At 37.4% G+C, this 27,239-nt stretch overlaps 1 protein-coding gene across 3 annotated transcripts in view; it reads right to left on the bottom strand.

Annotated features, from left to right (window-relative positions):
- Positions 1–1,896: 1,896 nt before the first annotated feature.
- The window catches only part of ARHGAP18 (Rho GTPase activating protein 18), a 93,303-nt gene continuing 67,960 nt past the window's right edge, over positions 1,897–27,239 (bottom strand). For all 3 annotated transcript variants that reach the window (XM_058020148.1, XM_058020147.1, XM_058020149.1), the window contains exons 6-15: positions 25,175–25,340; positions 22,379–22,470; positions 20,036–20,113; positions 17,126–17,285; positions 14,416–14,498; positions 12,991–13,197; positions 12,058–12,204; positions 6,528–6,652; positions 5,258–5,319; positions 1,897–2,689 (exon numbers count right to left, since the gene is read on the bottom strand). In XM_058020148.1, the coding sequence (XP_057876131.1) occupies positions 2,598–2,689; positions 5,258–5,319; positions 6,528–6,652; positions 12,058–12,204; positions 12,991–13,197; positions 14,416–14,498; positions 17,126–17,285; positions 20,036–20,113; positions 22,379–22,470; positions 25,175–25,340 (1,212 nt within the window). In that variant the 3' untranslated portion in view covers positions 1,897–2,597. The remainder of the gene's footprint in view (positions 2,690–5,257; positions 5,320–6,527; positions 6,653–12,057; positions 12,205–12,990; positions 13,198–14,415; positions 14,499–17,125; positions 17,286–20,035; positions 20,114–22,378; positions 22,471–25,174; positions 25,341–27,239) is intronic.

The raw sequence follows: 27,239 nt of genomic DNA, 5'->3' as shown, positions 1-27,239 counted from the left end.
CCCACTTGTGCCCTAATTTAATTACTTAATTATGAAGAATTAAGAGCCGGTACTTTCAATGAGCACTGAGAAGCCTCCTGTTCCTTTGCATGTACCCAGTAATTGTCAGATTACAGATTTAGCAAAGGTGTATTGCAATTGCAGCAAAGTTCTAAACTTCTAGCCTGTTACTTCTTTTTCCAGCAGGTGTTCGTTTTGCAGGACTTTAACTTATTAATGTCTCTTGTCATACACAATACCACTAGCTCTCTATAAGGATGTAAAGTATGAAATCACAAAATAATTATTGCTTAGTGTCATCTGGGTATGTTTTATGCACAAATATAAGAACTTGAATGAGAAAGTCAGAAAAAGTCAGAAACAAACAACATTTAATTACAAAAGAACTTTTTTAAATTAAAAAAAAAAAAAAAACAATGGCACTAAACCAAAAGTAAAGTTATTTAAGAGATCATAACCACAGGTTGGTCGCAATTTTATACTGAAACTCTTAGGAACAGCGGTTCCCATCATTTGCACTTTACTCCTGATTAAAATAACACCTCGAGTTCCAGTAACAAGTAATCTTCTACAGAACTATAATGTATTACGAAAACACACATCACTTTTGTATTACATGTCAAAAAAACCCCTTTATATTTATTAACTAGGTTCATAAATGTTTACCTAAGCATTGTACTGCTTTGCTACTCTATTCCTTCCATTTGAAGAACAGGGAGTTTGCTCTACAGACAAAAGTAATTTGTCTTAAGAGGATTTGCCCACAGTGGCACAGTGCTATACCACGCGGGAATACCCAGCTAGATGGAGCATCGAGGGCAGCACAGTCACATTAGAACAATTTCCTCTTTTACTCATCCTGCTTTTCAGAACCAACCAGTGCAGTGCTTCCTCTTCATATGAAGACAGACTTTAAGAAACAATAAGTACACATGGCCCCAAAATTGTTCATATGCTGTGGATAAGTAATCAGCAGATGTCTAATTTTTCTATGACCTTTCAGAGTTCTATTTCATTGCTTGTACATAAAAGGGAGAGTTCCAGTGGTTAATGTCAACACAGGGCTCATGTCCAAAGCTCAGCAGAAAGGTCCTTTATTCCTTTAATCAGCTTTGATCATGTAAAAAATGTAATTCAGTCCTTGATTGCAAGTAGAATACTCCCTATGAGCTCAATATAAATCTCTGTGTGCACTGAGAGAAAGTATTTCATTCCAAGGATACAATTTCACAGTAGTTACTTCAGGTAGTCAGCACGCAGATGAAAGCACTTGAGCACAGCTGAGCTAGTTTACAAATAAACTACAGTGGTACACAAGCTAGTGAGCCCAAAGTGTCGCTGTGGAACTGGGGCTCTGGAGCTCCAGGCCACAGCTCTTTGTGTTGCAACAAGCCTCCTCAGTCTACAATTCACTATCAGTGAATTCCATGGGGAGCTTTCAGTCCTTTCCTGAAAAGGGATGGATTTGCAATAGCTCTCTGTTGGAGCACTAATATTTGAAGTGGTTTAGACAGCACCTATCAGCATCAGTGCAATCAGAACTTGATTTCTAACCTTGTCCAGGATATACCAGATATATAGCCAATGGTAAGTAATACCCACAGCAGACCCTTACACTGGTTTTGAGTGAAAGGTTTAGTGGTTTGCTACCTATGAAATTGAGACTACAGTTTCCTTCCACAGTTATTTTGTTTTTCCTGAAAGTTTTTATTATGTTAGTAACTTAAAAGTTTTGGCAGTTCATAAAAATCTATCAGAGGTCCAAAAAACCTGAAATCAGTGTATGTAACATGGCTGCAATCACTGCTGAAATACCTAAAAGGTTTTTCTAGTGCATGACAATATGCCAGAAAGGACAATGCCAAGAGCTTTAAAAAGACTCACCTTGTCATGTGATCCTTTCTTTTGTTTTATAATAATCTCAAGAGCACAATCAACTGGAGTAAAAATAAAATTACTTAAAAGACCTAGCAAAAAAGCTGCATAGAAAGCATCTTCACAGTTGTTTTTAAATAGTTTTCATCAAACTTTAAATTAGGACTTCCAAAGACAAAATACATTGCATTGCAGTTTTTTCCAGTGAAATTCACACTTATTTGGGAAATTCATATGACTCGGTCAGGTATTTTTAATACTGTACCATTCAGAAGTGCTGATCAGGATTTGGTTCTCTATTGCATTAGCACTGAAAAGCCCTATATGAACACAAAATGCTACTCAAAGAGTTTGTAGGTCTCTAATACAAAGAGTTTAAACACCTGCTTGAAAAATAAATTCTTAAACAAGACCTACCAGATGGGAGGTAGCTTAGTGCCATTAAAATATTTAAGGTACTTATATATAAAATATATAAGGTACTTATGCTCGTTTCAAACATGAGTGGGAAAATTGTGCTATCTCCAAAATTTTGCTGCAAGTAAAACTGAAAGTTCACTTGTTATAACTGTTGGGTCACTATTGCCTTTTTTTTTTTACATTGGATAAAGTTCTATCAATATACACAATGGCTGAATGTTGAGAGGACACACTCTCCCTTTGAAACATTCAGCCGTACAACGTAAGTCCACAGGTTGGAGGTTTTGCCATTAGCTGTGATCTTAGCTCTGTTTAGGTTTTATAACCCACTCAGCATTTGGGTTGAGCTGGTATAGGTCCTTCATGTAGGTATCATCATCAAGGCAGCGTTCTCCTGGAAACAGAAAAGCCACGTGGTTACACCAGTACCAACAGAGAAACTAAACAATTTCCAAAGTTCCTGTTACTGTTTTACCCCATGACATTTTCACAGTCTCTCTGTGGTGTTTAACAAAGGACAATGCACATAAAAGTTGGAGGTGCTCCTACCCTTCCTGTCTGCCTTGAGGAGGAAGGGGAGAAGAGGAAGAAGGAAGGACAGAAAGGCTGCTCTGCCTCTGCGACACGTTCTAGGTCAGATTCCTCACACAGTTCATGCAGATGGGAACTCCCCTCTGCAAGTAAAAATGGAGCAATGTCCTGATCCTCTCATGATTATATCCAAAAACTACATTCACATTTGCATGGAAACCCATTAAAATTTCAGGGTATTTTCCCCTTTTTAAATGCTAAGTTTGTGCAAGGTTTTTGCTTGCTAAGAAGGTGTTACTCCCTATCCTCCTCCTCCTAAATCAGCTGTTCTGTACAGCACTTGTAATAGCTGCTGTCCTAGGAGGGAAAAGTAGTACACTGTTCTTGGTGCACTACAGGCAATTAATTTATGTCTAGTAGCAATGATGAAAATAGCATATGCTGATCCATCAAGATCTGCTCATTCTTCCCATTCCCCTACAGGCAAAGCATTATCTCATGCATTTACAGCTCTACATCACAGCTCCTCTGCTACTCTGCTATGCAATTATTTGGGGTGGATGACTCGTGCCAGAAAGACATTTCCAGTACTTGCACTCCTGAGACAGGAGGCAAACACAGGTAGAATGGTCCAGCTGAGTTTGTTTGCCAGCTCTTTGGCCTCCCTGCTCAACCAGGCACAGTCTCCATCTGCTCTCTAGGATTTTAATCCGAACCTCTGTGACCAGTACTGCCCATGTTGCTGAGCTAGGTCTTCTCCTCTGCACAGTGCAGCATGTTCAGGCAGTGAGAGCATGGGGACAGCACTTTGCTATGTCCCTATCCATCCAGTCCTGGGCACAAATCTGCAGCAGAAGTCCCATTCAGTGCCCTTAAATCCTACAGTGTACTGACTACTAAAGAAATGTGTGCAGACTTCAGCAGCTGCATCTGCTAGAGGACAAGATCACAGTGTTGTGCTTGTTACAATTTTAAGTACAAGCGTAAGGACATGAGAGTGTCACGAGCCCCTCAAGTCTTGTTTTGGGCTCCCTCTACATGAGTCAGGCACACTGGGAAGAGAGACAGATGGCAAAGGTCAGACAGCTGGTTTACTTAAACCTGTATGGCAGGTTAAAGGCAGGGAGTTTCTCTTACTTCAACTGAGAGTATTAATAAGGACTAATAAGGACTGATTAAAGTTGAAATCCTCTGGAAGTAAACCATTCAGACAGAAAAAACATCTAAGCTTTCTAACCTATGTTGCCACAAAACAAAATAAATCTGCACTTTATCTAAGAGAAATAAAATTTCTGTCACAAATTTAAAGTAACAGTAACAGTTGGTTCAAGATTCATTGGAATTATGCTACAAAACCTTTTTTCCTGCAATGATTACACCTCTGTAGAATAAAAAAGATATTCCTTTCCTTTAAAAAAGTTTTACATCTGGGATTGCAACCTGCTTTAACAGGCATAGGAAATGTATGTAGATACTGGATTTGCAAGAGAACATATAATACATTCATCTGGCATACAACCATCTCGGCAACTTATTTATCAGACTTATTAAAAACATACCTCTTGCAGGAAACATAAGTAAGTGCCATTTTTAATTAGGTCTTTTGGTTTAGACAAACATGCAAAAACCATGATTTATAACAGTGATTAGAATAAAAGAAAAATGCTATAAGTAGCAATTTACATACGGAATTGAAATTTGCAAAGGAAAGAAGTATTGCATGTGGTTTTATAATGCCAAGTAAGTTTAACAGGACACAGTTAAGGAAAAAAGTAAATGTAAATCCAATCTACTACTGCTTTCTAGTTCTCCTTTTGTTTTCCTGAACATATGAAAAATACACTGATTAGTAACTGATTTCTAATGCAAAAATAGTCTTGCATTCATGGAAGAAAACTTTAGAACTGGGCTCAGGATTATCCTTGGCATTAACTTTGCTTATCTGCTATTTACTTTAATCAAAAGGATCTGGAATAAGCAGAGTAGGAAAGATTAGCTGTCGGAAAATTTTATCACATGGTCATCTTTCTGGCTGAGCATTTTCTTCCCCCCAGAAGAACACTCCCCCCAAAGTGACACTCAAATGCAGAACATGAAGGAATGAGAGCTCACTTATTATGCCTCAATACAAAGAGATGAATAAGATTAACTCCAAGCACCTTTGTATCCAACTTTTCTGTGCTTATTCACTGTACCTACATATCAGGAACATCTGTTACAGCTGCCAACTTCCTCAGGGACAGACGGTAAGATACCACTAGTATAATGATTACACCAACATCTCTGCTGCCTTCTCCACAAGGTTAACTGTCTGCCTTAGTGTCAGGGAGAACAAGGGACATGAATAAAAATGCAACAACAGTGAAGCCCACAGACAATGTGCCAAGGAATCCTATTCTAGCAAAATAAGTTGTTCCGAAGCCATCCTTACCAATATTTCCTCCTATTTCATAAAGAAAGACCTCTTCTTTCTTGAGTGTTTGGACATTTCCACTGTGGGGAACAAAACATAATGATGATATTACAAAGGTGCTTGTGGATCAGCCACCCAGACATGTCTAGGAGAAGTTAATGCTAAGTAAAAACAGCACTGCACATATCACAAATCCTTACTGACAAAATCAGTGACCAAGAATACCCTTGCATGCTAGTGCAAATGAACAGTCCTGCAAGTGAACAGTACACTAGAAAAGGTAAAATAAGATAAATATGAAGAAACCGCAGGTTTTAGGAAAGAATTTCATTGTTATTAGCAAGTAGCTTGATATTTACCCTCTGATTTTTCTTTTACTGATGCTGCAAAAATAAATATTTCCCTCAAATATGCCATATTTCAGAAAAAACCTTATGGTTGGATGGGGAAAACCGCTTTCTTGCTGGATTTAATTGTATTGCAATTAAAAGAAGTAAAAAACAGACAGTGGAAAAATAAAGTCCCTGTATTACAAAGGGATTCTATTATTCTCACTGCTTAATTGTAATAATCTATGCTAAAGCTCAGGGAGAAAATCATTTTCTGACAATGGTGTAAAACTCTAAAAACAGCATTTAGGAAAAAGCAGCTTCTAAATCTCAACTAGTGTACCATATTTAGATGAATAGCTAGATATGATAAACACGTGCATTAATTTTATTTTTTTTCAAAAGGTTCATTAAAATTTCTCCCTTTCTAAATGGATTTGAATGACTAAAATGTAGCTTTTGGTTTAAAATCATTTAATGTACATGACATTTTCACATCATTATACTCCAGTACCTATTATGCTGTTACATAGAAATGCATGTCCTGGGGTGCCTTTATGATGCTTGTATTTTAAATAGGTTTTTATATATAAATGTATTATATATTTACATAATAAATGCATTATTTAAAAAAAAACAAAAAACTTTCTTCTTTCCTCATTCCTCTGTTTTCTTGGAGTACCCTTCTCGTCCCCACAAAATTACCAAATTATTCCTGACCCATCAGATTAAACAGCAATTAATTTTTTACTAACAGCATTTATATATTCCTAAAGGTTTCCTGGGCTTTAATAACATTTAAAAGCATTAATTCCTCAAGCGTGTATTTTGATGGCTAAATTCAGCCAAACAGTTCATGAACTGACCTGGACTTTGAGTATTTTAAAACTTTTTTCTTGATATAATAAATGAAGAGACACTTCTCCCGACATGATAACAAAACAAAGATGTGTTTATACCTTTTCTGGCTGAGAAACCTGGCTACTATATCACCGGCTTTCAGCTCTTCTGTCAGCTGTATTGCCATGGAAACTTTGGAAAGATGAGGCGCCTGCACCCGTATCACTCCCTGAGGAACATCAGTCTGCAAAGCAATAAGAGTGGTGGAACAAAGCTGCTAGCAGCTGGCTTTGATGAGCTTCTCAAAATACAGTATGGAATAAGTAAGTAAGTACAGTGCTCTGCACTTCACTATCTACTACACTTCTCTACAAACATACAATAACTACGCCGCAGTTCAGTAAATTACATCCGACCTTCAAAGCTCTTTTTAACAACAGGGAGAACTTCAGAACAAAGGAACAGTAGCGTTTAATTATTTTTCAAAGATGTTAAGAATAACAATAACAATTATGCTACATTAAGAGCACACTTTGGTTTGATAAGGAGCATGTGACACTGATATGAAAAATTCTTGCTGCAGGCATGAAAACCAGGCAGTGACCCCACACCAACCCTCTGCCAAAACTTCTGGCAGTTCAGTCCAGTTCCTTTTAATCTGAACTTCCTGCCCAAAAAAACCCAAAAAATCCCCCCCAAAAAAGAAAACAAAAAGTACTCATGGATCAGTCTACTTTAAAGGATTCTTCTTTCCTTTTTGTAAACTTTATTTTTTAAAAACAGATATTCAATACTGCAGGTTTTTCTCCCTATTTCTTATTGTTCAGCTAGGCAATCTGCCCTATATAATAGTCTGACTATATAATGAATTTGTATTTGATTTCAAACCACAAGTCCTTGATGATGAATATTGATCATATTAACTACAGAGAAGGAGGAGAAAAGACAGCTTTTCTGTCCCACTTGTAGGTACATGACATTTCAAGTTACAAAATATATAATTTATTTGTTAATAAGGTCCTAATTTCTGTTCCTGGAAACATTTTTATTCCTATTACATTATCATTTACCCAAACCTACTCCTTTTGATAGGAAAATAAACTAAGAGTCTCTGTACTCAAGGTTGATTATGGCAGTTCACTGTCTCCTTTCCCACCCCAATTTACCCAACTGCAAAATTGAACATTTTTTCTTCCATAATCAATTAATAAATCCAGGCACCTGTGAATCTAAAATAGCTTCTCTGAAACCATCAGAGTTAAATGAGTACAGAACAAGTACAAACGTGAGCAGAATTGGAAGAATAGTTTCCTGAGAAAGCTGAAGGTTCATTACTATACAAATGATGAGTTACGGTAAGCAATTTTAACCAAACTATCCTTTTTGTCCAGTCTTATTATTTATCGATTTAAAAATCCTAGACATCATAACTACTTCTGTCAAAAGCAGCAAGAATCATCACACTGAGAATTTGCTATGCAGTAATTGTGGAATCAAAGACTTGCAAGATTGCAAGAGATCTCCATGAGATTTCCCCTAGATTAACTCTAAACTTGTCACATCTGTTCTTTAAGGCCCCCACCTACAGGAACAGTGTCTATAGCCATCTGCTAGGTAGTAAATCCTGCTAAAAATTTTTTTGCCCCTTTCCAAACTTCTGGGATTCTGGCAAAAGGAAATTACATTTTTAAGGATGAATGTTTATAGAACTATCTGGCCTTCCATCAAATTCAAATTGGTCAATTTAAACTAGCTTTCATTTTTGTATACAGTTCTTGATCTTGATCATTTTGTCTTAGTTGATTTTAATGGAGTGTCTCCAACTTCAGCTGGATGACTTTTTTTTTCCTACAGAGCAGGCACATGATAAATTATTTAAAAAGCAGTCTACTTTGAATATATGAGAAAAAGAACAAGAAATGTCCACAGAGCTCTAACATTATGGTCACAGATCAAACAGAATAATTACTTTGTTTATTCACAGAGAATCATTATTAGCTCAGCTAATTAATGCATTTTGCCACTTTCACCACCTGCATTTCCAGGAGAAATCATGCTCAGCTGCACAATATATTCATGCTGCCAAACTACAGAGAGAACAGAACCTGAGCATCCCATAGCCCATACACTGCACAGGTTAGTGGGAAAGAAAACGTGGCCTAAAACCTCTAAGAGCTGAATGACAGGACCTATTCTCTGAACAGCACAGCCCAAAATACCCAAGTGAGGGGCTGGCTCCGTATCACAACATATTAAGCTATGAACGTATGAGAGGACTGACAACACACTGAAGAGTGGGTCACCAATGCTATTCAGTTTGCAAGTTCCCTTCCCTGCCTCACAGGTCCTCTCAGGTCAGATTTAAACCACTGCAACCTCTGGCTGAAATAGGAACATGCATTATTAAAAAAACTGAAGACAGCACATCCTTACTTCATGGAAAATACATTGGCCTATAACATTTAGTCTGCAGCAGGCAGAGCAGTCACCTGTGAGGTACTCATCTTCTTCAAACCCTTCCTTTTCAGAGGGGCTTAGAATCTATATAACACAGAGAAGAGCAGCTGCCTGGCTATAGGATCTGGGGTAGGTCTCTTCCAGTTTCTTCTAATCCATTTTCCTGATGCACTTAAATATTTTTCTAGGTGCAGAGAGAAATGTGACTATGCAGTATTTTCATAATGAAGGATTATTATGCATAGTTATTCAAGGTGCAAAGCGTACCAAGCAGGTACAGGGCACGAACATTATGAAGAACAAAACTGATTTTCAAAAGGATCTTGCTATATGGAAGGCAAAGGCTGAAAGAAATGCAAAGCAGTTCTTCTCTTTGGGCTGCAAAATATTGCACTTAGTTTGGGACAAAGAACTAGAAAACCATACACAGAGAAATGATTTAGCAGGTAATAATTTTTTTAGTAAATGATCTGACACTGCAATGAGTGACATATTCAGCTGGAGTCAGAAAGGTTACTCTGTAAATTCAATCAGATCATGCAAACAGAAGGGCCATGGGACACAATGGGTTTTACAACCTGCAGCAGCTCAGCCCAGTGCATTGCGTTGTGCCGCTCACATGATAGCTCCCTTTTTGGAACAACTGCACCATACAGAGGAATACAATGACAGAGGGTAGAAATGTGGCTAAAGGCAATAGGTAAATTTTCAGTCCTGAGGGCATCTTTCTTTGTCTGTCTAGAGCATTATTCAACCCAACACAAAGACTTAATCCCCAACACTGACTTGGGGCCATAGGTATGCATAGGTATCCCAAAAAGCAATTAACATTCACAAGCCCTCTAATATTAACCTCTCTCAACACTGTACAGAGATCTCACCTGGAGTTTGCAGTAAATGCTTTTTAACCTCTGTCTGAAAAGTGAAAATCTGATTGATAGAGAGGTCTCATCAGAGCTAAGATGAAATTTTATCCCAATGAGCTGCTAATAAGAACGCTGATACGGAGTAATTTCTGGAGAATGTGGAGGTGACTCAGGTTCTGTCCATCTCTGTCTAATCACGTAGGGTGCCACAGCAAGTGTTAGAAAACAGAAAATTTTCCTCAGCTATTATTCAGCAGCACACAAGGTAATTAGGAATTGTGCTTAAAAAAAGACTGGATGTGGCAGTCAGTGCCATGGTTTAGCTGAGGTGTTTGGGCATGGGTTGGACTCAATGATCTTTAAGGTCTCTTCCAACCTAGTGATTCTGTCAAAGTTCCAAACAGGTTTCACTGGAGTGGGAAATTCACCATGTCTGGGTACCTCACTTACCACCTGACAGTTAAATATAGTTCAAAAATTGCACAGGAAATTTACCTCATTTGTAAATTAAAGCAGTATGAATTGAAAATTAGGGAGAAGGAAAACCCAAACCAATAAATTTTCCTGAAAGAATGAGACATTTGTAATTGAAAAATGTATAAATTGTCATTCACAATGAAGCCTTATCAATTCGTGAATATGATTTTAAGACTAACATGTTCTCAAGCACCCAAAATTACTGAATGCTTGCAATAAGCATGAAGGATTTGTAAAAAATTGTACCATTTAATTTTGACAAAAATCTCCACAGAAAACTACGGCTTGAAGAAAATCATTGAATAGTAACTTTACATTTACATTTGAATAAGAATATTACACGAGACTTCAGTTCTATCTCCCCAGTGGATTAGAAAGGCATAATTCACTCTAAAAGACCTCAGCCCTAATTCCCCAGTGGATTAAAAAGACATATCTTTGCACTGAACTATAAAAAAATCTAATATCTGAACTTGAAACAGCATTTATTTTTTCAATGCATTTTCTGTTATTTCAGTGTTGAACACAGGATGGCAGCATTAAGTGAATCACATCAACTCAAGTGAATTAAATTCAAAGAATTCTTTTCTTATTAGACCAGGAAAAACAAATTCCAATGTTTAATTAGCTTTATTTTAAAATCATATGTAAGTCATTCTGTGTAAAGATTCCCGCATACAGACAGAAATTAAAGTAATGCAAAGTGATGCTTGGGGAATTAATTAATTTTGACATTAAGATATGTGTCAAATACTGTATAAAAAATGAGATAGGAAAACTGAAACATAAGTCTCCAGCCGATTCTGGACATATAGCATATTAATTTGCCACATTCTATTTGCTTCGGCTTAAAAGCTTAAAAAATGCCTTTATAAGAATATGACAACCCTTTTTTTTGTAACAGCCTGACATATACACATTTGGTAATAAAACCAGACTGCTCAGAGCAGACTGCATTTCTACCAGCGACCACAAGATGACTCTACCTCACCAGAATCTTCACTGTGACTTCAACCCACAAGGGGGTACTTTCACACCACCCAAATGAGAGATTCTCACACCACCCAAATCCAAAACATTTTCATTATGGTATCAGAATACATATATTTGGTATTATCTGTTCGTGTATTTAAACCAACTTTGGAATAATGTACTTCAAATGCTTTATAATTAAGGTAGTATATTGTATAGCCTAAAAAAGTTTCAAAAAATTGTAACTATAAAAATTATCAACAATTTCAACATGCACAAGCTGTATTTTTAAAGTTTTTATGTAAGTGGGAACAGCTCAACTAAAATCTTTCTGAACTACAGGAAAAATTAACACTACAATTGCTATAGGATTTTTGTATTTTAAAGAGTGTGTGAAGAGTGTTCTGCTGAAACTTACGCCTTGGTATCACTGATGGGTATGGCAGAAGCCAGTTATCTAAAGGAGAGATACTGAACTGTGGGTTATATACACTGGGTAGGCTGGCAGTAGCCACTTGGACAGCAGCTGCATAAGAAGCAGTTCATCAGTTTTTCATGTCTGTTTCATCCTTTGGGATTTCTTGGGTTGGGCAGGTTGTGCATGTTCTAGCTAAAGACTGGGACAAAGAGCTCAGTGCTTAGCATTTTTTAGAATATTTTTTTAGAAATATTCTGAAAAATCTGTGAAAACAAACAAAAAAAGTACAATCCTCTAAATGTGTCCTGCCAGTAACCCACAAACTGTGAAATCCACACTGACTCGCTACCTATTGAAATTATCAATTAAAAAAATGTACATATCCCCTCTGCTCTATCCACTTTTTCACTAAAAATTACAATCCCATTAATAAAGCATTTCAGATACATGTTTCCTTACATCATTAGGAGTCTTCTCCTGTTTCTCGTGCTTTTCCCGGTCATATGCCATCTTTTTCAGAAGTTTCTTCATAGCTTTGTCCTTTTTCTCCTTCTTCTGGCTTTCAGTGTTTTGTTTTCTCACTTGGTTAACAATAAACTTCGGAATCTAGATAGAGTAAGCGTGAATAACTACGTAATTTCCTTACCAAAATACTGTAAGTTGCCAGATTATCAGGTAGAATTCAAAAACAGTATTTCTTTCCAGTATAGATTATAATATAACTATAAAAAATAAACATAGATTAAAATAATATAAAATTGTGAAACAGTTTTAAAACCACTAAATTTGTGATAAAATATTCCATTCAGTAACTTCTCAGGGGAAGAGAGGTGGAATCATACAGCATTTTTACTTCTGTCAGCCAAAAACACATCCTTAGTGTGTAAAATGGTACTAATTACTTTTCCTCACATGCAGCAAAGGTCAAAACTGTTTCAAGTTGCTGACGGACAACACACCTCCAACTTGTCCAGTTTATCTAAGCTAGAGCTTTGCTTAAGACCAGGATACAACTTCATGCTTTATCAAAACGTGTTTTATATAATATTAAATTTGGCCCAAAAGGGCAATGAGTTTAAACACTGTGTTTCCTGCTGATATCTCTAAGCCAAAAAGAATTGACCACAGCAATATATACTGACAGACCAAATACATACTCCCCAAGGACTTATTTTTGAGTTCACCTATAGTACATACAATATTAAAACTTTGACCACCAGAGCTTAACATTAGATGTAGTATTTTTGTTTTGCTCCCATAAGAGTTATCCATGACCAAGAACCCAGCTGGATCAGTCTGATCCTTTTCTAAATCATGGAACTTCACATGACTTCTCTATTCAGATACCCTGTTGTGAAATTTATCATCATCCCCCCTTAAAACCACACTTACTGTCCAGAGAAGTTTCTGGTACTGAATCATAAAGCGCATGACGTTTGCTGTCCCAGCTGCCATGACAAACTCGCGTTGTTCGATAGTCTTTGAGCCAAACCCATGAAACGTGAAAAGGTTTGGGGCCATCACCATCGCAACATTCTTCAGCGTCATCTTGTTTTTGTCTCGGTGATCAATTACCCTTTGGAGGAATTCAAGCAGTACCTGAAATAAGAGCAGAACTTTCAGCTCAGCTTTGCATGTGAAAAGAAACATGATGTTGCATATTTTTCTGAAAAAGCTCTTAAATCCTAAGAAAACCACATTAAAAGCAATCAATAATAGAAGTGTGAATAGATTTATTCACAGAACAGTAATGAGAGTTTTGTTTCCTTCAAATAATGAAGTAAAACATTCCTGTTTTTGTGGCTAGCATTTTCAAAAGCATTCATGTGACTTTGAGGCCCTGCAGAGTAAGATTTGTTTCAAAACCTTTGTTATGTAGGTGTATAAGCAGCATCCCACAGATGCTTGTGAAGACATTACTGTTGGCATTTGTTAAATTGAAAGTGAACACAATAGTGCCAGCTGTCATGGTTATGGAAACATGGAGTGGCTAATTCTGTAAGGTAAGCAATTCACAAGTAAAGCACTGCATTGTGAATGACAGGTAGCCAGTTAGAAACTGGCAATTTTCAATTAATTTGGTTCCAGATATTTGTAGCTCAACTCAGGAGCCTTCTTGACTGCCTCCACACAATAAATAAACTCACAAAGAAAGTCTTGTTTGAACAGTAAGACCTGGTAGGATTTTTTGCCTGTAATAGATGATGTTCTGCATCCTACACAAATCCTGCATTCATTCTTGATTGTAACAGCTTTAATGGTAAGCATATTCTGAAAAAAGCATTAATAGCTTTGCTACAAAAGGACAAGCACAAATTGGAAGAATCCATGCAACATGCTACAAATAGCAACAGGAAGTGTAAATTTCTAGTTTATTGAGAGTAGAAAAACAGCACAGAGAAAAGTGAGGAATAAAAATGAAGAGTTAAACCCACTTCATATAAGGAAACTCACATTCATTGTATTCTAACAGTATTTATTTTTTGCGCTGAAAATAATGACTGATGCAAAAAAAAAAGAACAAAACTTCTAAGATAAAAGGTTGCTTACTGGGAGATTACTACTGCAATCCTGGAAAAATGTCAAGTCACATTCTTTAAAGAGTAATTTGGGAGGAGTTAGGGCCCTAAGTTGTTTGTTTGGGTTTTTTTTCCCCAAAGTCATGTGAAATATGGGGGAATAAAAAGAATCAATCATTTCAGCATTAACTTTGAACTGAAAAAAAAAGAATGTTCAAAAGACAACAGCATTCATTACAGTGGATTCACAGAAACAGTCAAAACATTTATGCAGGAAAATACTATTAATAATTCTAACCTTCAGCGTGTCTCTGTTTGCTTCAGGTAGAAGGATAACCAAAAGATTCAAAGCTTGCAGTTGCTGTTTCCTCGTTGGGAGATCTGCCAATAAAGCACACAAAGCTCAGTATTTTGAAATAGTTATTTATACTCTTCAAAAAGCATGATTTCTAAGTTCAAACTTCTTGCAAAATGCTGAATGCATACACATGGCTAATTATCATGGTATGACAAAGGACTGGCAGATCCTGGTTTTCCGATACTCATTTCCAAATGTTCTTTTAGGATTCAGTTGGAGTGACTCAGCAGTCTTTTGGCACTGTTTTCTAGATGCCTTGTGATTCCTTCTTTATTTTGCAATGCTACAAGAAGGAATAGCTAACGGTTCTTCCCTTCCTGAGCCTGTGCCCCAACACACCAAAGGGTATATCCAACACCGCTTTCACAGTTTCTCTGGCTGCCCTCACAGCGGCACGATCTCCCAAGTCACCCACACAGAATGAGCACCACGTGTAACTGAGGAAGGCAGGTCTTCAGCCACATAACCAACAGGAGCTGCAAGTGCAAACCAGCAGGGATGAAACCAAGAGCAGAGAAGCTTAACACCTATCTACAGCAGACAGTGCTGTACCAAAAGAGGCAATTAAAGAAAAGCAACGTTGCTTCTGTCCTTTACCAATTGCTCAGCGGTGCATCATTCACCCAAGCTGCACAATGAATGCATCCCTACACTCCTACAGCTCCTAGAAGAGCTTCTAGGTTTTGGCATTGCAGAAAGTCCCACATTTGTCACTTGTCATAAACTTCCTCCTGTCATGCTTTAGAGGACATGCTCTGGCAAGTCTTCTCAGTAGACTCCTAATGAATCAGGCCACACATAAAACAAGTGAAAAGGGGGATACCTGCACAACATAGTTTTATCGCATGATTTCAAAATTCAACAGGGTTGTTCCCATGCATCCTGCTGGGATTCCAACTGAATTGCTATTTCAAATACATTTCATCCAAATCAACTCAGGAGACACCACCAAACAAAAATAAAAGTTCATTGATGAAATAAAAAAACCCCCACCTTGATGATTACCTTCTACCATACCAAAAATGAAGGCTCTGAATAAATGAGTGGCAAATTGTATAATCATTTAAAACATCAAGTAGTGAAAGCAATATTATCTACCTGGTTTAGAAAGACACACATTAAAAGTGAGGCTTAAATTTAGCTTCAAAACACCATATGTCACAATGTTAAAAAAAATGAGAATCAATCTTTTCCTAGGAAAGTAAGCAAAAAACAATTGCAAAACAATTAAAATTCATTACTTAAATGAAGAGTTTCTGCCTGCAACAATTGAATTTTAGCTGCTTACATTATTTAAATTAGCAAATTAAATTGTTCAAATTGTTCTTTAAATATTTAGTTCTAACCACACTACTTAGTCACAGTATCATGAAAAACACTGACTATTGTCACAAAGATGGTCCTTTTTCTCTACCAACTAATCTTATTGCATGTAACCAAAAAAAAACCTATTTAAACAATGGGAGTCCATGAAGTGCTGTGTCTGCTTTGAAGTAAATCCTTCGGTTCAATATAGAAAGTGGTCTGGATCCTGGCACCTGAGCACTTCTGGGTAAGTAAAACCACATAAGCCTTCAGACAGCTCAGGAGCACAAGCAGAAACCCTCCTGGCTCCAATCACTATCCAGTAAATGAAACAACCTTGTGGAGCTCTTTTCTGCCAGCACCATCTGAAGTGTTCTGGCCAGTTTTAACTTGACAGTCAGTACTGCAAAATCAACAACACTGTGTAGCAGGCCAAAGCACCAACCCCCTACTCTAACCAACCTGACAGCATTGAAAGGCAGCTCAGACCTGGGAGACTTGACATAGAAGTCAAGAATTTTTCAGGATATTTGTCAGTTTGCCTGTCCATGTGAATTCTCTGATGCCGAGTTTAGCGGAGTTGATTGGAGCACGGTGCTAATAATGCCAAGGCTGATGGTTTGATCCCCATGTGGACCATTCAAAAAGTTGGACTTGGTAATCTTTGTGGATTCCTTCCAACCCAAAATATTCTGTGATTCTATGAAAGCTCCTCTTAGAAATGAGCCATTGCTCTGCCTGCAGGCAAGGGAAATAGAACTTGCAGTCTCTTGTTGACTGGGGAGTAAATGTATGCGGGTTCTCACTCCAGATTCATTATCACCAACCCACTCTCTTCCAGTTACAGCTGGTATATTTGCTGTATTGTAACCAGTTGGCAAAGAGGACATTTTCACAAGAACTTGCTGATCTCAAGGGACCACGGACTATCAGCAGTTCTGACTATTCTGCTCTAACTTCTCCTCTTATAAATGGATAAAATACCCTAACCAGTATAAATTATCATTTGTTGTACTTCCTGAGGAACTGCTTATCTTTGTTGTGGTTTTCTTTTGAAGCAAACGCTATTTATAAACTGATACTGTCATATACATTTTCTGTGTAACCCTTGTATACCTCCTAACTACTATCAGAAGCATTAGGAAGTGAAAATGTGCTTTCATTGCATGTGTAAGCCATTAAAATAGCTGTTACATGAAAGATGTTATTTGCACAGTAGCAAAATTGTGCCCATCTTTTCTCAGGAGAACTCATATTGTTGCTGTTCAATTTGTTTCTCAGCAAAGAGGCACTTCTCTGCACGGGTATCAATTCTTTCAGCAGAGACAAAAAGGACACTACTCACTCTGCACATCTTGGAAAGCTTTGAGATATTCTACAGTGAGGAGTGGCTGAGGCAGTTCACGGATGAAGAGTTTTAAAAGACTTGCTGCATCATGTTGCTTCACATTTTCCCAGTTGAAAGTCCCTTCATAAAATTTTGCTTCCAGTTCTTGGCAAAGACCCTGAAACGCAATGGATACAGAGAGCACCAGTAATATTTGGCTGCTGGAAGTCACGCGTTATACACACAGCAATACTTTCCACACTCTGAAAGGGGGGCAAGGACATCTGAAATATCACTTAACTCCAGTTGCTGCTAGTCTTTTGCTACAAAACAGATAAATGTGGGACCAGAAGTACTGCAAGTAAACACACATTAATAGGCAGCAGTCAAATCATATGGGAAAAAGTCCCATGGGCCTGAGCCAGGGCCATATGGAATAAATACACGGTAAGAAACAGATATCATACTCAAGAACATAAGGGCCATGGCTTCCCCTCTACCCAAATATTAAGACTGTCTGATATACAGAGCAATTCTGAAACTGTTACCCAAGGGTGTTGCTATACTGCATACATGGCCATTTTCATAAACAAATAAGACAATTATGAGTGTTGACACACAGCTTCTTATCAAAATATACACTAAGGTGAGGCTGGTTCTCTTTTTAAAACACAGGGCATGATTTGTGTAACTGAATAGCTGAATGTCTTTTCATCCACAGGGAATTCCATGTTGCTGGGCACACACAGCTTTGCCTAGTACAGGGTGTCAAACACGCCCTGTGTGGAAGCGGCCTGTCCCACAAACCATGAGGTTATGCAGAAGAGTAAAGAGCTCTGAAAGTCTCAGTGGAAGGTCACAACTCTGGGGCTGGGAAAGGATGGGATACTGTTGGCAGCAGACATTACCATACCCCTGCCCTGCTGCCATGACAGGCAGTTCACAGATGCACAAATGGGAACACACTGCAAAGACCAAGTCCTTCTTAGTCCATTGCTAAGTATCAGGCTTGATCTCACATGCACTTCATTTATTTCCTAGTCTGGCAGAGTGAAAAGTAACCTCAGTACAGGGCCAGAGGCCCTGAGGCACCTCTCACAGGTCCCTCCCTTCTTCTAGCTCAGTTATTCTGGACAGAAAAGGAGGAGAGACACTGGCTTGTTTTGTAAAATGTGCTGTGGAAAAATATGGCCATAATTATTTATCTGGACAAGAAGGGCACATAGAACAGAGGATATTACATACATTTTTAGGATACCCTTCTCAATAAATTTAACTTTGTCCAAATGGAAAATGGATCTATTTACAAAGAAAATGCGGACACTTATTTTTTGTATAAAAGTTGGATATTCTCAACTGTCCTCCAGAGAGATCTTCTGTCTCCACTGACTGTATTGGAGGTTCAAATGTGCAACAGTAATAATTCAGATGTCTAAAGTCAAGTGGGTATGATTTCCTGATCATCAAAAAGAGCAAGCTTTAGAAAGAGAGATGAAAATTCTCCCTCAGAGACTCATCACCTTCTCTATCCACATTCAGACCAAATCACTGCAATAAATGCAGTATTAAATGTATAGATACAATTATTTTATGAGAGGTAAAGGCAGAAATTTCAACCATGTGTCCTAGTGCTCCAGTGCCTACATTTTAAAGTAAATGTATTTGACTATGTGGTATATCCAATGCACTTTAATAATAACCCTGAAATCTACAGAATATGATAGCAAAGTATTTTTCTGTGTCTTTCTATAAAACTATATAATGAGGAAAAGACTTTTTTTTTGTTTAAGAAAATTAAGGGAAAACTTCAGTCATTTAGTATGACAAATTCTTCCTTTTTAACAAGTTTTCTATTAGAATAAGTAAAAGAACTTAAAATATTTGCTAGCAAAACTATTGCTTAATTTAAAGAAGCAGTTCATGCAAATAGAGAGATTAAAAATAAATCAAAGCTGAATAGTGAATGATCCACTGTCTGAGAAATTGTATTAAGCTAATAAAATCAAAGAACAAACAAATAAACAAAATCACTAAGAAATCACTCCAGTTTGCAGAACCAATGTCAAGTGGAAAATAAAGAATGGAGAAAAAGTGAAAAAAAAAATTAGTATCTTAGTTACCAGTAAATAAACAAACTCAACTTCCACAATATTCCCTTCTTTTAGTTGTTTCTAATGAACCAGCAGCTGGATCAAGCTCTACACAACAGAGGCTGGCAGACATCTTTGGACAGCTGAATCCACTTAAATGGTCCTTTCTGTTTAGAATTTAAGGCCAGTTCCGACCATCTTTTTAACACATTGAGCCTTGGCATGAATCACAGCGTGTATTTAGCTCCCTGCATCACGGCAAATACTGGGAAGAGCCTGCTGGATGTAACTGGCACTCACCCTGGGAAGTGTCACTGTGCACAGACGTGCCCAACAAGATTGCACTCGGCGAGCCGAGCACTTATATTGCTGTTCATAAAAATAAATGTGAGAGCTCCTTCAGTGCACACTGCCTGCCTTGCCATCTAACACAGGTTAAGTCTAGCTATTAAGAAAGGCTCACAATGCCAGGGAAAAGCTTCCTCCTGGGGTAAAAAGACTGTGTGTGAACTGTTCAGATGATTAAACTGCTACGAAGAAAAAGCAAAAGGCTGGAAAACTCATGCCAAGAATTAATGAGATTTTGGCACAACTGAATTTGAAAAGTAGCTCTGACTCTCCTTCGAACTTAAACTCCAGCCTTTCCCCAAAACTACAGTGAACAAAAGCATCATTTCTCAGGCTAATATAATTCAGTTTTCTTTGTAAAGAGATTTTGCTTTCTGTTTTTGAAGATTTTGATAACAATGGGATGCTAAAATACAATTTGTATGACAAAATAAATTCAGCAACCATACATACATTTTGGGGGATATTAATAACCTGTGCAATGTTTTACCTTTACTCTTGTTGCAACTCCGGGTATTCTAAGAAGTCCCTCTGTTTCCAGAGTTGTCTCTTCTATCTGGGCAATCAGCTGTCAAACACAAACCAAACTGGCATGAGCAAAGATGTCAATTAAAAATTACCCACAGACAGTTCTGATATATTGAAGCCTTTATGCTTCTGCTTCTCTCTCTATGCATATGCATTTGTGCATCAGATTTGTAACAAGCAGAGGTTCAAACACAGTTTGCAAATGGATTACAGTTCTTGTAGAAGAAAACTTCAGTGTGGTTCTTATCCTTTTTAATGAGTCCTGTTAAAGAGGAGTTTGTTTCTTTTATTAAAAAAGAAACCTGTATGGTTTTTACCTCCTTCAAGCCTCCTCTGAAGACTGAAGAATTATTTTCAAAAATTACTGTGGTTTCAAAATTATATCCCAATAACTATCCTGGTTAAAATGTCTCCAAATCAAAATAAATCAAAATAATTAAGGTAACATTCTCATGAATACTCTAGGACTTTACAAGAGGAGAACTAAGAACTTCTAGGCTTTAAAGAAGTCTCTGATTTGCAATTCTGACATTCTCCAAACAGACTCAAAAGTCTGCAATCCTTCACATGGATAAATTTGCAGAAAATTCCATGAAAGTACTTAAAACCCATATAATATTTTTTCCTCTAAATAATATGCCTAGAAATATTCACCAAAGGATGGAATTAAGAGTATTTAAAACAAATCTGTAAACGTCAAAAGCCGATGACATAATTTTAGCACAAATAGTTCCCACCATGTTTAACTAGGGCAGTGCCTTTTTTACATGCCTTCCTGCACCAGTGCTTGAGTAAGAAAAATTATGCAACAGAGTTTTTTCCAGTTACAGAAATTAAAGGGAGTTTACCTGCATTTATGTAACAGATAAATGCCATAAAAAAGATTGGACAGAAAACCCCACAAATTTAGAGAACAGCACTAGAAGTGTCACTCTAGTGCATTTTCCATGGTTTAAAAAAAAAAAAAAAAGTGCTAACTGGCCCCATCCAGCTCACCCTGTACTCAGCTTACACCAGATCAGTGCCTGCCACTCACATCTGCTGGGCACAAAGACGCTGTGGGCAGTGTGTGACCTGCCACCAGCACCACTTCTGGGGAAGGCAAGGCCTGGTGGCACAACTGGTGGCCACAACTCCTTCACAAACACTCACTCCCCTCGGCCACCACCAACCTCCTGCCTGTGAGAAATCCCTCTTCATCTCTATCATGGCTGCCTGGAATGGCTTTATTAGCAGGCCAGAGAGTGGACTTACTGTCAGCAGAAACTTCTGATGACAACACATGAATCACTATTACTGTCAGATTTTCCAGTTGCAAAACCCTGACAAAATTGTGTCTTTATTTTTAATTTAAATTCCTCAGTGAAATAAAAACTTGGTGTATTTTTATTTTTAATTAAGCAGCCTTCCTGTTAGCTTGCTTTGTTTCATTTCAGTGATAAACAAGATACATTTAAAAGAATGAACAAAACTGTTCTCTTATACTTTACATAAATGCCCAGTTCTTGGAAAGTACATGCTGCTGAGAACAAGCAGAAGAAATGGGAAATGTTTATTGTTTATTTTCCTATTCTCATTTGAAGTAAAACTGTATTCCAAATGACGTCTGCACCTTGCAAAACAAATCACATCTATAAGATATTAATGTTTATATAGAATTTTTGATGTTGCTTGGATAGCAGAGCAATCAATTACTGTTTGCAATTTGATTTCCCAGTTTATAGATAGCATCTTTTCCAGAAATGTTTTCATGATCCTAAGAAAGCAATTTTTGGCATGAATGACAAAGTGGTAGCTTTCAGATGGTGATGCAAAACCACTTTGAGATTTCTGTTTCTTAAAAAGTAACAAGTATCTCTACAAACAGACTGAAATGGTGATGATAGAGCACTGAGTTTCTGTTAGTGTTAGGACAGGTCCCCACACAGTGGCTTACTTTCTTCTCATGAAATGAGATGTGCTATGCATAGGCAACAAATCAAGGTTCTCCATCTTCTTTCCAATTATCTCCCCCATTACCATGACACGATATGGGCAAAGGAATATCCCTTTGAACTAAAGTAACAAGTCTTCTGGAAAAGCACCTGCCTTGTGAGTTTACTTCTTCAAAATAGGTCTGATGCAATGCAAAATATCACATTTACTGAATTAGTAAGTAAAGTTTCAATTAAAAGTTACAATAACTTGGATAGATTAGAGTATTATACTGAAAACTGCTACATGAAGCAAATAAATCCAGGACAAAATGTTATGTTTTTGTCATTTGGCATGTATGTAAAAAGTTAACTTCTTCATGCCTATTTACCTTCTGAAAAATCAGTGGGATCTTGGTTCCTGGGACCTTCTTCTGATCCTGTTCCAGTAAAAGCGACAGTGGGACACCAAACAAGCCAGAGTCTGAAGCATAAAGCAAAAAAACCTGAGATATTATCCACATATTTTTTCAGTACATGTGATACTGGCATAAACCCACATTTCTGAAGCAGTAAGTCTATTCAATGCATTCAGAGCTATTGACCTTTTGTTTAAAGTGTTTTAATGTCTTTGCCAGTCAAGTTATTACATAAAACATTCTCGCTAAAAGGATTCATCACCTCTTCCTCAGGAGCCTTCTGTTTTGACTTCAAATTGCCATCGACATATTCTGGAGCACAGTAAAGCAAACTGCATAAATGAACCATCTGCATAGTTCTGGTTTGCAGAATGGATGTGATAATGACCCTGCAATGCAGATCTTCACCACTCAATGCAAGTTATTATAGCTGAGATGGAAATGGCATGAGTAACATATCCAGAACTTGGTCACTAAAATGAGACAAACACAATTATCACCCAGAGCTGCTCTGAACACTCCTCTCTACAAGGGTTTGGAAATAACAGCTTTTCAACTCCTGTGCTTTTGAATTATACAGCACCAGCAGAACAGCAAGACAATCAACTCACAGAAGGCTCATTTTTAAAAACAGCAAAAGTACAGTTAATTCTTGGTTAAAAAACAACTTTTACAATAGGGCCAATTAATATTGAAAAGGAATTCAGTTGCAGTTAATTTAGCCCTTATGACAAACTAACCCTAGTCTTTATGTAAATGGGACTTACATGTGTTATGGCCCAGTTGAACAGAAGTGAATAACCATTTAAAGAGAGCTATGCTAATAATGACTAACCCAAAGTTGCTGAGACAGAACTTCTCTGCAAGAAGTACTGATAATTGCTGTATGTGCAAGTTTCTGGAGCAGCATATAACAATACAAGTAGTCAAAATCTGCTGCTTGGTATGATGCCATGCCAATATTGAACACAGAACAGATGCGCTTACTAAAAAAAACTGTCAGCCCTTGAGAAAACATGATATACATCAAAGAAAGATCAATTTCAGTGCCAAACCAGAAGTTCTTGTATCTCTGTCAGCATAAAAATTCTACCTATAAAATACAAGGGACTCATCCATACAGGCAATATCCATACCCCATAGCTTTATTATCTTGAAGTTCTTGTCAATAATAAAAGTTTCCATTGAAATGTAGTTGAAAAAACAAAATCCAGGAGGTCAATAAAAAAAGCTGTGCTGGGCACAGCACGGCATTCCCCACAAGAATGGTGTTTTCATCATCTTTACATACTCAGGCACAAAGGAGAAAATTAATAGACCCACCACTGTATGAATCAATTGGCCAAACACTTAAGGGGTGAAGAGGTAAGGGTCAGATAGACCAAAAAGGCACTGAAGGCAGCACATTGCAAAAGCACATTAGCTTGGCAGAAAAGCTGATGTCATTGTCCATTTCCTACACATTGCCATGAATCTAGCCTCTCTTTTTACCTTTTAAAGAAGTTTTTAATCAATTCAACATTTTATGAATGCCTGCCATTCAGATAATAATGTTGAGAGTGAAATTCAATTAACAATTAACTTTGTAACAAGAAACAGTTATAAGTAAGACCCAAAATACAAGATAAGAAAGCGCTTTGTCTGTGTTTATTAGTGACAGCACAAGTACTTCTGCAAGAAGAAAATGCATTCAAGCGATCAAGGTCTTGTTCATGTTTCTGTGTGTGCCTTTTGCATTAAAAAAGCTGTTTACTACTACTGTAAAGCGAAGAACATATTCTGAAGAATCTATTGTACCTTGCTGTGTATCTCTCTATGCTCTCTGTTGCTTTCAATTATTTAAAGTGGGCTATGCACTGTCAACATTCACCGAACCTTGACAACAGAGTTTTGGCCAAAGCAGGCTTGTGATTAACCGGTAACACATCTCAAGCTCTAGTAAAGCATTTGGCAAAAGCCAAAAATACAAAAACCAAACAAAGCACTGAAAATCTCTAGCATCAAGAAATTGGTTTCCATGCTTTCTATGCTCCCAAGGAAAGCACTGTGATTACACATATGCTCCAATGGCTTGCAGAGGAAAGCGACTTGATGCAGCTGTCTCTGCCTCCTCTGCAACAGTTTAAATCTTCCACTTTATATGGTGCTATTCATCATAACAACTGCATTAGAGCCTAAGTAAACACTGGATGGGCAAGGCCTAGATGACACAGGAACATTTGTGCCAGACAGAACAGGAAACAGGTGACAAAGGCTCCCAGCACCTCCCACCTACAGCAACAAAAGCACAAGTCAGATAGACTCACCTGAATTACAGAATTGCAAAGGCTGAAAAAGACCTTTGAGAACCATTGAGTCCAATTTTGAAAGTAGAGTAGTGCCTACCTTCAGGAAATCAGGAAAAGAATACCCACAAAGACCACATGCTTATGCTCTTTGGGAACAAATGAGCACATACAAACTTCTGCAAAGCAATTCTTGCTGCATGGCATACTCTAAGACAGCTACCCTTCACTCCTTAGATTATCTGCTCCATGACTGTTTTGAGTTTTAATTTTAGTCAAAGAGCTGGAATTTTTCACTTATGTCAGTGAACTTGTTTAAAGCTTGCCTTGAGTTAAGGTGAAAAATTAAATATTGCTCAGGACCTATGTTACTGCCTATATATTATATATAAATTTTCTGCTGGAAGATCATAAATAAACTGGTGCATTTGTTTCATTGCATTAAACAGATGCAATTGGTTCAGAATACAAAACTCCAGCTTACCTTTGGTTTTGATTTTTACAGCTTTTTGCTGTTTGAATTCTGTCCCAAGTATGTCATAGAGAGCAGTTAATTCAATCAGTGCTAAAGAATAGACTTTCTTCATGTCCTGAGGGGCTAGGTCACCAATCTTTGTGGTACCTGTTTTGTCCTTCGGCAGTCTGAAATTCTGAAAGCAGAGAATTGCAGCAGGATAAATAATCCAAGTCATGACAAATTACTTAGCTCAAAGGCTGTACTTCCTTCAGGGTACAACCTTTCATCATGAAGCCTGCTGTTACTGACTAAATCAAAGGAGAATCCCACACATAGGTTAAAAAGCAGATGATCTTAAAATGATAGGAAGATTTAGGTTCCCAGTGACTTCTGGAGGTCATCTAATTCAATTGCTACTCAAAGCAAGGCTAAATTCAAAGTTTGACTGGATTGCTTCTTGTTGTTGTTCAAATGAATTTTGAAAATTTCCAATAACCCCTGTGGGAACCTGTTTCAGTGTGGAATGCTCTCATGGGGACTTTCTTTACCATGCAAAAAAAATTTCACCATTAGTCACTTGTGTCCATTAACTGTTATTCTTTTACTTGGCACCACCAAGAAGAGTCTGGATTTGTCATTTTTCCTGCTTGCAACCACACACTCCCTCTCCACCTTCTGCATCTTTTTCCAGTTTATAGTGGTGGAAATGGCTGTCCATGAACAATCAATCCTATGCAATAGGACAGAAATCCTTCTGCATTTGTGCACACAAACCAAAACATTTGGCTGCCATATAAATAATAATAAAGGAGTTATCTTCTTAGAAAACAGGAATACTTGATCATGGCTCCTTTCTACTGCACGAGATACTCAGAGATACTAGATACTGCAGTCAGAGAGCAATATAAGGAATCGAGTTGAAAGGGTGAGGGACTTCCCAACTCACTGAAATTTCTAACTCCATCTCTCACCAGCAGGCTTTTAAGTATGCATGACTCAGAGCAGGAAGCTTGACAAGACTTTCTTCCACTTGGAAAGACATATTATACTCATGAATTATTTTCTTACCCTGTGCAAACCCAGCAATAGCAGAGCTGAATTGCTAGTTATGGTACGTGACTACAAGGGTACATACCAAAACAAAACACAATTTACAAAACGTAGATGAGTAGCCAGTTCCCCACCTTGAGCTTTCATTGACTTGCACAAACATGTCTGCTTAAAAATAGCGGCCAATGATGAGGAGCAACCAATATATTGTAGATTTAAATAGGTAACTCCCTTCCTTTTCCTATAATTTTACAGCTCCTTTTGTAACTGAAGAAGAAATTCCTTAGCCATGTCTTTAAGCAATCCTTCACAAGCCTGGCCAGAAGCAGAGCTAATGTATGTATTATGCATATATACAGAAGTTAGAACATAGCTTTTATCTCCTTGTTATAGGCTGCATTAGAGAAACACGACTCAAATACTTTAGAATCCATCTCTAAATATCCATTAGTGCCTGGTTTATAATGTTTAAATTAGGATACATGGGGTAATTACTACTTGAAGAACTGCAGAAGTCCTTATCTAAATTAAGTGTTTGAAGAACTGGGAAACATTATTTCAGAAATTGTGTTTACTCAGACATGTTTGCATACAGTGTTAGGGAAAAAAGAAAAAACCACTAAGACAGTTTTCACACCAGTCATTAGTTTACAGGTTATATGTACATGTTACATGTTCATGAACTGGTAGGTAGAGAGAGATCTGAAAAGAGATTTCTGAGAATCAACAACAAAATCCCTTGGAGGATTTTCTTTTGATTTTATATGGATTCATTCCGAAAGAGCCTTTTTTTATTAGGAGTTGGAAAGAAAAACTGAGTTAAAATTAATCTTTATTTTCCTGCCATTTGACTTCAGACCTTTAACTTCTACAGACAGTTCTGTTCTTCATTCTCATCCCTCACCTACCCGCATCAGACAACTGCATAAGGTTTCTACAGGCACCCACCAACCCTTTTCATATTACAGCAGAGCTTTTTATTAGAGGTAAAGCATCTCACCTCAGGTAACAGAAAAAGGGGATGTAAACAAATGAAGCAAGG

Source organism: Melospiza georgiana, chromosome 3 (genome assembly GCF_028018845.1).
Source record: "Melospiza georgiana isolate bMelGeo1 chromosome 3, bMelGeo1.pri, whole genome shotgun sequence".
NCBI classification, from domain to species: domain Eukaryota; kingdom Metazoa; phylum Chordata; class Aves; order Passeriformes; family Passerellidae; genus Melospiza; species Melospiza georgiana.
The sequence above is the reverse complement of the archived record's forward strand: the minus strand, read 5'-3'. Positions and strand labels throughout refer to the sequence as shown.